This window comes from Oncorhynchus clarkii, unplaced genomic scaffold (genome assembly GCF_045791955.1).
Source record: "Oncorhynchus clarkii lewisi isolate Uvic-CL-2024 unplaced genomic scaffold, UVic_Ocla_1.0 unplaced_contig_10271_pilon_pilon, whole genome shotgun sequence".
Classification (NCBI taxonomy): domain Eukaryota; kingdom Metazoa; phylum Chordata; class Actinopteri; order Salmoniformes; family Salmonidae; genus Oncorhynchus; species Oncorhynchus clarkii.
Window position 1 is genome coordinate 2332 of NW_027258348.1, and position 16690 is coordinate 19021.

The following is a 16690-nucleotide window of genomic DNA, read 5'->3' on the forward strand; positions in this document are numbered from 1 at the left end:
TCTCTCTCTGTATCTCTCTCTCTAGAGAGAGAGGGGGGGGGGGGGGGCTGATCCTAGATCATAATGGATCAAGTTACATCGACCGGGGGGGGGGGGGGGGGGGGGGGGGGGGGGGGGTGATCCTAGATCATAATGAATCAGATTACATGGAGGGGAGGGGACAGATCCTAGATCATAATGAATCAGATTACATGGACCGGGGGGGGGGGGGCTGATCCTAGATCAGCACTCCTACTCTAAAACGCTTGAGACATATGTCCCCTGGTCAGTTCCAGGTGTGACGACGAGAGCGGCGGGCGTAGGCATGGCGACCAGGTAACTCGACAACCCGTCCTGTCTAAGAGATGCCGTAGTTGTTGTAGTATGCTGCCGTGGCGTCCGCCAGCACAGAGATCAGGCTGGTTTCCCCGACGACGCTGCTCTCAGAAGACGGAGCCGAGGCCGATGTCACCTGGATGTGACCGGTCACCGTCATCGTTCCTCCTCCTCCTCCTCCTCCCTGTTCGGAACGGAACACCCCCACCCCTGCTGCTGCAGCGCCTGCCACCGTCGAGTTCAGGTACTGGTCGAACTCATCGCGGTCGACCTCCCCTAGAAGCTCTACCTGACTCAGCTGGTCCAAAGTCTCCAGGTGACTGTGGTTCTGCTCGGGAGGAGGGGATAGCTGACCCAAGTGGTGCTGTTGGTGGTGACCTGGGGAAAGGTGCCTTAAGTGAGGGTGATTGAGGCCCGGGTGGACCTGGAGCTGGGAGGACCAGGAGGATGGGTTGTAGTAGGACAGAGGATGCCCAGGGATGAGGCCTCCGGACTGGGTCTGGGACAAGTGGGAGAGGTGGGTCAGGTGGGAGTGGGAGCCACCACAGTGAATGGAAGTCTGAGTGGGGGTGTAGTCAGGGTGGTAGGATGAAGGACTGAGGCACATGGGACCCCCACCTCCACCTCCGGGGGTCTGACCCTGACGGTGCTGGTGGCGCTCCTCGGGGGAAGAGACGGACGAGGAGGAGGAAGAGGAGGAAGGGTAGTAGGAGGGGTGGTCGTGATCCAGAGGGGACATCTCAGGCGGGGTGGGGAGGCCGTAGGGATAGGTGTCGAAGCTGTTGGAGCTGGAGCTGGACGGTAAGTCTCTGAAGGATCTAACCCCAGGTAGAGGCCCTGGGCTGCGGGAAGAGAGGGACGAGAACCCAACACCTCCATCACCACCACTAACCCCATCCTCGTCCTTATCCAAACCCAAGGGGTGGCAGAGGCCCCGGGGGTCGGACAAGGCATTCTGGTCGGGGCCCGCCAGGCTGCCCAGCAGGAAGCCGGGGTCCACGCGTTTACAGATGCGTTTTAGCTGCTTCTTGCGACGAGGCCGGTACTTATAGTTGGGGTAGTCCTGCATGTGCTGCACCCGCAGCCTCTCGGCCTCCTCCACGTAGGGACGCTTCTGAGAGGGGGTCAGCGCCTTCCACGACTTGCCTGGCATGAAGAAACAACAGGACATAGATTCATTTATTATCTACAATAGTCTTATCAATCAATAATAATCTATCACTTATTTAATGTTGGATGGAAGATAACTTTAAAGACATATTAGTTGACTGAAACATTAGTGAAGAAAACACATAGCTGCTATTAGTTTTTAACAGCAACAAAAAGGGCTAATTGTTAAACGTAATTTGTAATCCGTTAAAATGTTTTTGGAACGGTCGAGATCGGAGAGCCACAGCTGTAACCAATGGTTACATGGTGTGTTTTGTTCATGCGTTATTACAGTTATGACACGGTCGCGTTTAAATGAAAAGCACCTTCAAATTGTTGAGAATTATCTTGAAGATAATTTATGAACATCTAAGTGATGTCAGATCTAATTTCCAAAAGATGTCTTTACTGAATGGCCATTTTCTTCTTTTGAAGGAATTTAACAGAAAAATATTTACCTTCCATGGTTTATATATAAATAAAGTATAAACTCTCTCATGTTGATCAGTTAAACTCTCTCATGTTGATGAATTGTATATGTGTTTCATGGAAAAGGTAGCCTAATTGGTTTTGTCAATTTGAGTCCACACAAAAAAACTCACGGAAGAACTGGTTCCCTTAAAAATGAAACATATTTATTTTAAATCTAAAACATCACATTTTCTCAGAAGGATGGAGACTTCTAGCAGCCTAACATTGAGAAGAAAAAAATGCATAGTTTAATTCAATCTGGTTGAAACTAAATTATTCACCCTATTCCGTGGTCGGAGAGATTTGTACTAACAGAAAATAATAGCATCACAAAAGCAAAGGGGATTTTGCGATAGGATACCTTATCCTGAAAAAATATATTTATATAAGTCCATGTAAAAACGTGTTTTAACGGAATTTATTTTAAAAAAAAAATGAATACTGCGTTAGGGGAAAACATATACTCTGTGTTCACACTGTAATACGGGCTACAATTTTTGTTGGCAAAGAGGAAAATAAAATGACTCATTCAATAATTTGAACGAAATAATGAACTACCCGCTATACCAAAAGGTAACCCAATTTTAACGAAAAAGCAACAAATAAGTCAAAATTAAAGTCTTTATTTTGAGCCTTAAAAGCTCATCCCCGCCAGTTCAATAGGAATGGATAGGGCTATGCTTTCAAAATGTATCAAAATCAGCAAATATATATTTACATTTTAACTGGCTAATATAGTTTGTCTGTTTTGATGTATTTTATGAGCGAAATATAGTTGTGAGTGACGGAAAACAGACAATAACGAAGCGCAAGGGCGCACGTTGAGATTTACGCACTAATCCAAGTGACCCACAGGCCTCTTGTTAAACTACCTCAATTTAAGAGAACTTTGTGCAATGAGATTGATTACCTATAAAATCGAATTAGCGACGTCCACTCATTAATTTACTGCCACTTAAAGTTTTCGTGAGGAGTTTATTTTTAATTTATTTTAGGACATAGCCTATATAATCAATATGCTCAAGAAACTAAGAAGTTTATATATTTTTGACTCGATTATAGTTTCTTTATATACTTCAGGCTAAAATTGAATACATAATTTCTCATCTCAATTACCTTGAAAAGTTGTAGGCTAGGAATAGCTCTGATTTGACATAGCCCAACTGTTGGCAGAGCCTGGGTATTGCGTAATAATGATAATAATAATATCCTAAATATTGTATCTATAAATATTACATATTTCCGTAAACATAAACGTTAATCTCACCTAGCATTTTACTGAGCTCTGCGTTGTGCAGGTCTGGGTTTTGGACAGCCAGGCGCTTCCTCTCATCTTTGGCCCAGACCATGAACGCATTCATGGGCCGCCTGATGCGCGGCTCCGACGCCTTGTCCACGGGAGTTCTGTGTGAGCCATGTCCGTCGGGCACGTCTCCATCTCCCGCCGAGCACTCAAAGCTCTCCGGCCAAGACGAGTACGCGCTGATCAGTGCAGCCATCCTCGCTCTCTGCGCTCTCTCCTCTCTCAACAAAACTTCACTTGCTCTCAATTTACTAGACTCTATTACAATGGGATGCGCCTTAAGAAATACGTTCCATAAGATATTTATCACTCTTTTTTAAGAGTAAAGAATTGGTTTGTAGCGACCTGACTCATCAACTGACTAAATTGGTTGAGCTGTAGGCTAGAAGTCTAAGCTAGACTGGATGCCACTTTTGGTTATGAGAAGCACCGTGTGTATGTGTGGTTTCTGATCTCCTCCTATGAGGTTGTGATTCAGTGTTTGCGATTCAGTGTTTGCTTGCGGTCGGGAGGCAAAACAGCTCTTTATATTTGGGCAGCAGGTTCCAACAGCAACCACAGAGGACTCTCAGCTCCTCCTTGACTGCAACTCGAAACCTGCCTTCGAGAAAAAAAAAGAAGGGGGAGAGGGACATTTCAGCACCATTTACTAATAAATCACGTCATACAACAAAAACAGCTTTAATAGGCTAGGCCTAATGACAGTAATAAAAGAAGAAGTCCTAATTGGTTCTTAGCTGTCATCTTAACTGTCATTTTATAGAATATAATAACTTTTATTCACCCCCCCCCCCCAATGGTATTACATTGCTTTAGATTTTTTGTACATGATTTTTTTTCGAATTATTATATTTTTCATATTATCTTAATGTAGATTGTCTTGACAGTGATATTTTTGTTCTTTAAACCTGTAAAATAAGTAATAAGACACACGGAAAAGTTTCCAACACAAGTGTGTAATTACTTTGCCACTATGGCCTATTTATTGCCTTACCTCCCTTATCTCACCTCATTTACACTCACTGTATATAGACTCTTTTTTTTCTACTGTGTTATTGACTGTATGTTTGTTTATTCCATGTGTAAATCTGTGTTGTTGTCTGTGTCGAACTGCTTTGCTTTATCTTGACCAGGTCGCAGTTGTAAATGAGAACTTGTTCTCAACTGGCCTACCTGGTTAAATAAAGGCGTTCTCAACTGGCCTACCTGGTTAAATAAAGGCGTTCTCAACTGGCCTACCTGGTTAAATAAAGGCGTTCTCAACTGGCCTACCTGGTTAAATAAAGGTGTTCTCAACTGGCCTACCTGGTTAAATAAAGGTGTTCTCAACTGGCCTACCTGGTTAAATAAAGGTGTTCTCAACTGGCCTACCTGGTTAAATAAAGGTGTTCTCAACTAGCCTACCTGGTTAAATAAAGGCGTTCTCAACTAGCCTACCTGGTTAAATAAAGGCGTTCTCAACTGGCCTACCTGGTTAAATAAAGGTGTTCTCAACTGGCCTACCTGGTTAAATAAAGGTGTTCTCAACTGGCCTACCTGGTTAAATAAAGGTGTTCTCAACTGGCCTACCTGGTTAAATAAAGGTGTTCTCAACTGGCCTACCTGGTTAAATAAAGGTGTTCTCAACTAGCCTACCTGGTTAAATAAAGGTGTTCTCAACTGGCCTACCTGGTTAAATAAAGGTGTTCTCAACTGGCCTACCTGGTTAAATAAAGGTGTTCTCAACTGGCCTACCTGGTTAAATAAAGGTGTTCTCAACTGGCCTACCTGGTTAAATAAAGGTGTTCTCAACTGGCCTACCTGGTTAAATAAAGGTGTTCTCAACTGGCCTACCTGGTTAAATAAAGGTGTTCTCAACTGGCCTACCTGGTTAAATAAAGGTGTTCTCAACTGGCCTACCTGGTTAAATAAAGGTGAAATAAATAATAATGCGGAAGACACATTTCAGTTGAATGCATTCAGTTGTACAATTTACTAGGTACCCCCCCCTCCCCCTTAGACGCTTGACGCATGCACGATGATGGGGAAAGACCTATATTAGGCTGTAGGAAAGACCCTTTCCATTTGTTTTGACTTTCATGACTTCAAATGACGTAGTAAAAGGTGATCTGTCCATTTCTCCAGCCTGGTTTCTAAGGATATACCGCTGGTTTCTAAGGATATACCGCTGGTTTCTAAGGATATACCGCTGGTTTCTAAGGATATACCGCTGGTTTCTAAGGATATACAGCTGGTTTCTAAGGATATACCGCTGGTTTCTAAGGATATACCGCTGGTTTCTAAGGATACACCGCTGGTTTCTAAGGATATACCGCTGGTTTCTAAGGATATACCGCTGGTTTCTAAGGATATACCGCTGGTTTCTAAGGATATACCGCTGGTTTCTAAGGATATACCGCTGGTTTCTAAGGATATACAGCTGGTTTCTAAGGATATACCGCTGGTTTCTAAGGATATACCGCTGGTTTCTAAGGATATACCGCTGGTTTCTAAGGATATACCGCTGGTTTCTAAGGATACACCGCTGGTTTCTAAGGATATACCGCTGGTTTCTAAGGATATACAGCTGGTTTCTAAGGATATACCGCTGGTTTCTAAGGATATACAGCTGGTTTCTAAGGATATACCGCTGGTTTCTAAGGATATACCGCTGGTTTCTAAGGATATACCGCTGGTTTCTAAGGATATACCGCTGGTTTCTAAGGATATACAGCTGGTTTCTAAGGATATACCGCTGGTTTCTAAGGATATACCGCTGGTTTCTAAGGATACACCGCTGGTTTCTAAGGATATACCGCTGGTTTCTAAGGATATACCGCTGGTTTCTAAGGATATACCGCTGGTTTCTAAGGATATACCGCTGGTTTCTAAGGATATACAGCTGGTTTCTAAGGATATACCGCTGGTTTCTAAGGATATACCGCTGGTTTCTAAGGATATACCGCTGGTTTCTAAGGATATACCGCTGGTTTCTAAGGATACACCGCTGGTTTCTAAGGATATACCGCTGGTTTCTAAGGATATACAGCTGGTTTCTAAGGATATACCGCTGGTTTCTAAGGATATACCGCTGGTTTCTAAGGATATACCGCTGGTTTCTAAGGATATACCGCTGGTTTCTAAGGATATACCGCTGGTTTCTAAGGATATACCGCTGGTTTCTAAGGATATACAGCTGGTTTCTAAGGATATACCGCTGGTTTCTAAGGATATACAGCTGGTTTCTAAGGATATACCGCTGGTTTCTAAGGATATACCGCTGGTTTCTAAGGATATACCGCTGGTTTCTAAGGATATACCGCTGGTTTCTAAGGATATACAGCTGGTTTCTAAGGATATACCGCTGGTTTCTAAGGATATACCGCTGGTTTCTAAGGATATACCGCTGGTTTCTAAGGATATACCGCTGGTTTCTAAGGATATACCGCTGGTTTCTAAGGATATACCGCTGGTTTCTAAGGATATACCGCTGGTTTCTAAGGATATATAAGGATACCGCTGGTTTCTAAGGATATAGGATATACAGCTGGTTTCTAAGGATATACCGCTGGTTTCTAAGGATATACCGCTGGTTTCTAAGGATATACCGCTGGTTTCTAAGGATATACCGCTGGTTTCTAAGGATACACCGCTGGTTTCTAAGGATATACCGCTGGTTTCTAAGGATATACAGCTGGTTTCTAAGGATATACCGCTGGTTTCTAAGGATATACAGCTGGTTTCTAAGGATATACCGCTGGTTTCTAAGGATATACCGCTGGTTTCTAAGGATATACCGCTGGTTTCTAAGGATATACCGCTGGTTTCTAAGGATATACCGCTGGTTTCTAAGGATATACCGCTGGTTTCTAAGGATATACCGCTGGTTTCTAAGGATATACCGCTGGTTTCTAAGGATATACCGCTGGTTTCTAAGGATATACCGCTGGTTTCTAAGGATATACCGCTGGTTTCTAAGGATACACCGCTGGTTTCTAAGGATATACCGCTGGTTTCTAAGGATACACCGCTGGTTTCTAAGGATATACACCGCTGGTTTCTAAGGATATACCGCTGGTTTCTAAGGATATACCGCTGGTTTCTAAGGATACACCGCTGGTTTCTAAGGATACACCGCTGGTTTCTAAGGATACACCGCTGGTTTCTAAGGATACACCGCTGGTTTCTAAGGATATACCGCTGGTTTCTAAGGATACACCGCTGGTTTCTAAGGATACACCGCTGGTTTCTAAGGATACACCGCTGGTTTCTAAGGATACACCGCTGGTTTCTAAGGATACACCGCTGGTTTCTAAGGATACACCGCTGGTTTCTAAGGATATACCGCTGGTTTCTAAGGATATACCGCTGGTTTCTAAGGATACACCGCTGGTTTCTAAGGATATACCGCTGGTTTCTAAGGATATACACCGCTGGTTTCTAAGGATATACCGCTGGTTTCTAAGGATATACCGCTGGTTTCTAAGGATATACCGCTGGTTTCTAAGGATATACCGCTGGTTTCTAAGGATATACCGCTGGTTTCTAAGGATATACCGCTGGTTTCTAAGGATATACAGCTGGTTTCTAAGGATATACCGCTGGTTTCTAAGGATATACAGCTGGTTTCTAAGGATATACCGCTGGTTTCTAAGGATATACCGCTGGTTTCTAAGGATATACAGCTGGTTTCTAAGGATATACCGCTGGTTTCTAAGGATATACAGCTGGTTTCTAAGGATATACCGCTGGTTTCTAAGGATATACCGCTGGTTTCTAAGGATATACAGCTGGTTTCTAAGGATATACCGCTGGTTTCTAAGGATATACAGCTGGTTTCTAAGGATATACCGCTGGTTTCTAAGGATATACCGCTGGTTTCTAAGGATATACCGCTGGTTTCTAAGGATATACCGCTGGTTTCTAAGGATATACCGCTGGTTTCTAAGGATATACCGCTGGTTTCTAAGGATATACAGCTGGTTTCTAAGGATATACCGCTGGTTTCTAAGGATATACCGCTGGTTTCTAAGGATATACCGCTGGTTTCTAAGGATATACCGCTGGTTTCTAAGGATATACCGCTGGTTTCTAAGGATATACCGCTGGTTTCTAAGGATACACCGCTGGTTTCTAAGGATACACCGCTGGTTTCTAAGGATACACCGCTGGTTTCTAAGGATACACCGCTGGTTTCTAAGGATATACCGCTGGTTTCTAAGGATATACCGCTGGTTTCTAAGGATATACCGCTGGTTTCTAAGGATATACCGCTGGTTTCTAAGGATATACCGCTGGTTTCTAAGGATATACCGCTGGATTCTAAGGATATACCGCTGGTTTCTAAGGATATACCGCTGGTTTCTAAGGATATACCGCTGGTTTCTAAGGATATACCGCTGGTTTCTAAGGATATACCGCTGGTTTCTAAGGATACACCGCTGGTTTCTAAGGATACACCGCTGGTTTCTAAGGATATACCGCTGGTTTCTAAGGATATACCGCTGGTTTCTAAGGATATACCGCTGGTTTCTAAGGATATGCCGCTGGTTTCTAAGGATATACCGCTGGTTTCTAAGGATATACCGCTGGTTTCTAAGGATACACCTCACCTGAGGACGTGTATGTAGACTAATCATACCTGCTCTTCTTCATGGCCTAAGAGACAGTTTATGCTTGATCGGAAAATGTGGTCGGAGGCGCATTGTGATGTACAGGTCATCTACAAGTCTCTAGTAGGTAAAGCCCCGCCTTATCTCAGCTCACTGGTCACCATAGCAGCACCCACTCGTAGCACACGCTCCAGCAAGTATATCTCACTGGTCACCCCCAAAGTCAATTCCTACTTTGGTCGCCTTTCCTTCCAGTTCTCTGCTGCCAATGACTGGAACGAACTGCAAAAATCACTGAAGTTGGAGACTCTTATCTCCCTCACTAGCTTTAAGCACCAGCTGTCAGAGCAGCTCACAGATCACTGCACATAGCCCATCTGTAAACAGCCCATCTACCTACCTCATCCCCATACTGTATTTATGTATTTATCTTGCTCCTTTGCACCCCAGTATCTCTACCTGCACATTCATCTACTGCACATCTACCATTCCAGTGTTTAATTGCTATATTGTAATTACTTCACCACCATGGCCTATTTATTGCCTTAACTCCCTTATCTCACCTCATTTGCACTCACTCTTTATAGACTTTGTTTTCTTTTTTTCTACTGTATTATTGACTGTATGTTTGTTTTACTCCATGTGTAACTCTGTGTTGTTGTTTGTGTCGAACTGCTTTGCTTTATCTTGGCCAGGTTGCAGTTGTAAATGAGAACTTGTTTTCAACTAGCCTACCTGGTTAAATAAAGGTGAAATATATATATATTTTTTAAATGTAATTGAGGAGCCTCCGGAGGCAGCAGAGGCCAAATTGAGCTCTGTACCTTCATCATCTCTCAAATTTTGCAACAATGCAGAGGATTCTGTATAGCTCCACATTGACATGATTGGTTGACAGTACGTGAGGACGGACGGTCCTGTAATAAACACAAACTCACTTCCTTGACAACTTCCTTGACAACAGTTCTGTGCTGCTTCAGTGAAGCTCAAGAAGTATGAATGCCCTGACCGTAAATGTTGTATCACCGTAAATGTTGTATCATCGTAAATGTATCACCGTAAATATATCAACGTAAATGTTGTATCAACGTAAATGTTGTATCAACGTAAATGTTGTATCAACGTAAATGTTGTGTCAACGTAAATGTTGTATCAACGTAAATGTTGTATCAACGTAAATGTATCAACGTAAATGTATCAACGTAAATGTTGTATCAACGTAAATGTTGTATCAACGTAAATGTTGCATCATCGTAAATGTATCAACGTAAATGTATCAGCGTAAATGTTGTATCAACGTAAATGTATCAACGTAAATGTTGTATCAACGTAAATGTTGCATCATCGTAAATGTATCAACGTAAATGTATCAACGTAAATGGTGTATCAACGTAAATGTATCACCGTAAATGTTGTATCAACGTAAATGTTGTATCAACGTAAATGTATCACAGTAAATGTTGTATCAACGTAAATGTATCACCGTAAATGTTGTATCAACGTAAATGTATCAACGTAAATGTTGTATCAACGTAAATGTATCACAGTAAATGTTGTATCAACGTAAATGTATCACAGTAAATGTTGTATCAACGTAAATGTATCACAGTAAATGTTGTATCAACGTAAATGTATCACAGTAAATGTTGTATCAACGTAAATGTATCACAGTAAATGTTGTATCAACGTAAATGTATCACAGTAAATGTTGTATCAACGTAAATGTATCACAGTAAATGTTGTATCAACGTAAATGTATCACAGTAAATGTTGTATCAACGTAAATGTATCACAGTAAATGTTGTATCAACGTAAATGTATCACAGTAAATGTTGTATCAACGTAAATGTTGTATCAACGTAAATGTATCACAGTAAATGTTGTATCAACGTAAATGTATCACAGTAAATGTTGTATCAACGTAAATGTTGTATCAACGTAAATGTATCACAGTAAATGTTGTATCAACGTAAATGTATCACAGTAAATGTTGTATCAACGTAAATGTTGTATCAACGTAAATGTATCACAGTAAATGTTGTATCAACGTAAATGTTGTATCAACGTAAATGTATCAACGTAAATGTATCAACGTAAATGTATCACAGTAAATGTTGTATCAACGTAAATGTATCACAGTAAATGTTGTATCAACGTAAATGTATCAACGTAAATGTTGTATCAACGTAAATGTATCACAGTAAATGTTGTATCAACGTAAATGTATCACAGTAAATGTTGTATCAACGTAAATGTATCACAGTAAATGTTGTATCAACGTAAATGCTCCACGGCCAACGCAGACGTCGGATTGACCATTCAGCGCCTTTTAAAGGAAAGCAGCATCACTGCCGCCAACCTGCCGATGAATATTATAATACAAAGGATATATTATAATGATAATTAATTATTCAAGTGACATCAGCCTAGTAAAATTCTGGTTCTCTCTGTAGTGCCAATAGGTCTCCCTATTCCTGTCTCAATGTCCTAAAGCCCTGGTTTAGAAACTCATATACATTACACATTTATCACGTTGAAAGAATCCCTATAAAAAAAAAAATATCACTCAAGCAAAGAAGTCTACAATCTCCGACCTACACCCCAGTAGCCCCTAGAGGTAATGGAGATTGATGCGGTAAAGAGGTCAATGTGATGCAGACCGTTGGGGGGGATAGAAGGACACAGGATTGACCTCTTATCGCATATCTATCCTCATGTACCTCTCCGATCTCTTTCCAGGAGTTCAAATACATTTTCTTGTCTACAAGGGTAGACTTCGTATATAAAGATGTATTTTTTTTTTGTGAACTTGTTCTGATAGCCCTTCATCAGAAGTTCTCCATGTTTGTTGTCAAGGATGTTTAAAGGAAGGGAGTTTGTGGTTATACAGGATGTACCCCCCCCCCCCCTCACCTACTGTCAACCAATCATGTCAATGCGGAGATATGTGGAGGACTCAGCATTGCAAAAACAAAATGGGAGGCACACGGCATCGTCGTACGCTCGGTTTGACCTCTGCAAGCCTCTGGAGGCTCTGCAATCGCATCACACCTTCCGTATGGAGAATCCAGATCGCATTTTCAGATGAAGAAACCATTGTCTACAAGGGAGAGATAACTGAGGGAGAAACATAACATACAATGTAATTGTACAGGACAAAATGTAAGTACACTACATGACCAAAAGTATGTGGACACGTGCTTGTCAAACATCTCATTACAAAATCACGGGCATTAATATGGAGTTGGTTCCCCCTTTCTGGGAAGGCTTTCCACTAGATGTTGGAACATTGCTGCAGGGACTTGCTTCGGTTCAGCCACAACAGCATTAGTGAGGTCGGGCACTGATGTTGTGGGTGATTAGGCCTGGCTCACAGTTGGAATTCCAATTCATCCCAAAGGTGTTCGATGGGGTTGAGGTCAGGGCTCTGAGCAGGCCAGTCAAGTTCTTCCGCACAGATCTCCACAAACCATTTCTGTATGGACCTAGCTTTGTGCACGGGGGCATTGTCATGCTGAAACAGGAAAGGGCCCTTCCCCAAACTGTTGCCACAAAGTTTGAAGCATAGAAGCATCTAGAATGTCTTTGTATACTGTAGTGTTTAGAGTCCCCTTCACTGGAACTAAGGGGCCCGAACCATGAAAAACAGCCCCAGACCATTATTCCTCCACCATAACCAGATTCTTCCGTCGGACTGCCAGATGGTGAAGCGTGATTCATCACTCCAGATAACGAGTTTCCACTGATCCAGAGTCCAATAACGGCGAGCTTTACACCACTCCAGCCGACGCTTGGCATTGCGCATGGTGATCTTAGACTTGTGTGCGGCTGCTCGGCCATGGAAACCCATTTCCTGAAGCTCCTGAAGAACAGTTATTTTGCTGACGTTGCTTCCAGAGGCAGTTTGGAACTCGGTAGTGAGTGTTGCAACCGAGGACAGACGATTTTTACACCCTACACGCTTCAGCACTCGGCAGTCCCGTTCTGTGAGCTTGTGTGGTCTACCACTTCACGGCTGAGCCGTTGTTGCTCCTAGAAGCTTCCACTTCACAATAACAGCACTTACAGTTGACCGGGGCAGCTCTAGCAGGGCAGAAATATGACAAACTGACTTGTTGGAAAAGTGGCATCCTATGACGGAGCCACGTTGAAAGTCATGGGCTCTTCAGTACGGGCCATTCTACTGCCAATGTTTGTCTATGGAGATTGCATGGCTGTGTGCTCGATTGTATACACCTGTCAGCAACGGGTGTGGCTGAAATAGCCGAATCCAGTAATTTGAAGGGGTGTCCACATACTGTACAGTTTGGCAAAAAAGTATTTAGTCAGCCACCAATTGTGCAAGTTCTCCCACTTAAAAAGATGAGAGAGGCCTGTAATTTTAATCATAGGTACACTTCAACTATGACAGACAAAATTAGAAAAAAAAAATCCAGAAGATCACATTGTAGGATTTTAATGAATTTATTTGCAAATTATGGTGGCAAATAAGTATTTGGTCACCTACAAACAAGCAAGATTTCTGTCCCACTGTATATATAGTGTAAATGAGCCCAGGGTTCACATATTTCTCAAACTGGATTCTCCTCTTATTACTATGAACAACGACACCACATTCACTAACATAGGCCTCTCTAATTACTATAAACAACACCACATTCACTAACATAGGCCTCTCTAATTACTATGAACAACGACACCACATTCACTAACATAGGCCTCTCTAATTACTATGAACAACGACACCACATTCACTAACATAGGCCTCTCTAATTACTATAAACAACACCACATTCACTAAACTAGGCCTCTCTAATTACTATGAACAACGACACCACATTCACTAACATAGGCCTCTCTTACTACTATAAACAACACCACATTCACTAAACTAGGCCTCTCTTACTACTAGCCCTACGATATTACACCAAAGTCCTGTTTAAAAGAACAATCTGTGCTTCAGAACCAAAAAGGGGGCAGGTCTTGACTGTTGACCAATGAATGACCAGTCATCAGCATTGGAGTGAAAAGGACACAAATCCAGATTATTGACCAGAAAGCTTGAATTTTTCTCCAGTTTTTTTTCAACCTGGCAAAAACAAGAGTAGCCAAATTACATTCATAATATCCCGTTTAGCAATCTGCTCCGGGACGCATTTTTGCCAGAACAATAGGCTCCCTGTTGAATTCATTGATAATTGTCATGTTTCAGACAGGCCTAGTTCGGGTGGGATATAATTACATACAGTAGGTTCTACCTCAACGGTGGGTCCTGGCTATACTCTATGTCTTACAGAAAGCTGTTGCATTCCACTACCTTCAACAGTGGAATGTCTATTTCATTTTCCTAGTTAGATAAAAACAAATATGGGATGAAGATGTAAAATATTCAGAGGAATTCATTAATTCAGATTTTTAATTCATTAATTCAGATTTTTAATTCATTAATTCAGAAGAAAAAGGCTACACGTTTTACATCCGTTGCATTTTATTTATATTTAAACTTTATTTAACTAGGCAAGTCAGTTAACAACAAATTCTTATTTTGCAATGACGGCCTAGGAACAGTGGGTTAACTGCCTTGTTCAGGGGCAGATCGACAGATTTGTACCTTGTCAGCGCAGGGGTTTGATCTTGCAACCTTCCGGTTACTAGTCCAACACTCTAACCATTAGAATACCTGCCTCCTCTAACCATTAGAATACCTGCCTCCTCTAACCATTAGAATACCTGCCTCCTCTAACCATTAGACTACCTGCCTCCTCTAACCATTAGACTACCTGCCTCCTCTAACCATTAGACTACCTGCCTCCTCTAACCATTAGACTACCTGCCTCCTCTAACCATTAGACTACCTGCCTCCTCTAACCATTAGACTACCTGCCTCCTCTAACCATTAGAATACCTGCCTCCTCTAACCATTAGACTACCTGCCTCCTCTAACCATTAGACTACCTGCCTCCTCTAACCATTAGACTACCTGCCTCCTCTAACCATTAGACTACCTGCCTCCTCTAACCATTAGACTACCTGCCTCCTCTAACCATTAGACTACCTGCCTCCTCTAACCACTAGACTACCTGCCTCCTCTAACCATTAGACTACCTGCCTCCTCTAACCATTAGACTACCCGCCTCCTCTAACCATTAGAATACCTGCCTCCTCTAACCATTAGAATACCTGCCTCCTCTAACCACTAGGCTACCTGCCTCCTCTAACCACTAGGCTACCTGCCTCCTCTAACCACTAGGCTACCTGCCTCCTCTAACCACTAGGCTACCTGCCTCCTCTAACCACTAGGCTACCTGCCTCCTCTAACCACTAGGCTACCTGCCTCCTCTAACCACTAGGCTACCTGCCTCCTCTAAACATTAGAATACCTGCCTCCTCTAAACATTAGTATACCTGCCTCCTCTAACCACTAGACTACCTGCCTCCTCTAACCACTAGACTACCTGCCTCCTCTAACCATTAGACTACCTGCCTCCTCTAACCATTAGACTACCTGCCTAATCTAACCACTAGACTACCTGCCTAATCTAACCACTAGACTACCTGCCTCCTCTAACCATTAGACTACCTGCCTCCTCTAACCACTAGACTACCTGCCTCCTCTAACCATTAGACTACCCGCCTCCTCTAACCACTAGACTACCCGCCTCCTCTAACCACTAGACTACCTGCCTCCTCTAACCATTAGACTACCTGCCTCCTCTAACCATTAGACATCCTGCCTAATCTAACCACTAGACTACCTGCCTCCTCTAACCATTAGACTACCTGCCTCCTCTAACCATTAGAATACTTGCCTCCTCTAACCATTAGACTACCTGCCTCCTCTAACCATTAGACTACCTGCCTCCTCTAACCATTAGACTACCTGCCTCCTCTAACCATTAGACTACCTGCCTCCTCTAACCATTAGACTACCTGCCTCCTCTAACCATTAGACTACCTGCCTCCTCTAACCATTAGACTACCTGCCTCCTCTAACCATTAGACTACCGGCCTCCTCTAACCATTAGACTACCTGCCTCCTCTAACCATTAGACTACCTGCCTCCTCTAACCATTAGACTACCTGCCTCCTCTAACCATTAGACTACCTGCCTCCTCTAACCATTAGATTACCTGCCTCCTCTAACCATTAGACTACCTGCCTCCTCTAACCATTAGACTACCTGCCTCCTCTAACCATTAGACTACCTGCCTCCTCTAACCATTAGACTACCTGCCTCCTCTACAGGTAGATGATTACAGGTAGATCGTTACGGGTAGATGATTACGGGTAGATTGTTACGGGTAGATCGTTACTGGTAGATGATTACGGGTAGATGATTACGGCTAGATGATTACGGGTAGATGGTTACGGGTAGATGGTTACGGGTAGATGATTACGGGTAGATGGTTACGGGTAGATGATTACGGTAGATGGTTACTGGTAGATGGTTACAGTAGATGGTTACGGGTAGATGGTTACGGGTAGATGGTTACGGGTAGATGGTTACGGGTAGATCGTTACGGGTAGATGATTACGGGTAGATGGTTACGGGTAGATGATTACGGGTAGATGGTTACAGTAGATGATTACGGGTAGATGGTTATGGGTAGATCGTTACGGGTAGATGATTACGGCTAGATGATTACGCGTAAATCGTTACTGGTAGATGATTACGGGTAGATGATTACAGGTAGATGATTACAGGTAGATCGTTACGGGTAGATGATTACGGGTAGATGATTACAGGTAGATGATTACAGGTAGATGATTACGGGTAGATGGTTACGGGTAGATCGTTACTGGTAGATGATTACGGGTAGATGATTACGGGTAGATGATTACAGGTAGATCGTTACGGGTA

At 42.8% G+C, this 16690-nt stretch overlaps 1 protein-coding gene across 1 annotated transcript; it reads right to left on the bottom strand.

Moving 5' to 3' along the window:
• Positions 1–231: 231 nt before the first annotated feature.
• Positions 232–3724, bottom strand: LOC139396786 (transcription factor Sox-7-like). The gene is made up of 2 exons (XM_071143699.1): positions 3203–3724; positions 232–1461 (listed from the first exon to the last, which is right to left on the bottom strand). The coding sequence occupies exons 1-2, from the start codon at positions 3432–3434 to the stop codon at positions 338–340; spliced, it is 1356 nt and encodes a 451-aa protein (XP_070999800.1). The 5' UTR covers positions 3435–3724; the 3' UTR covers positions 232–337.
• Positions 3725–16690: the final 12966 nt, after the last annotated feature.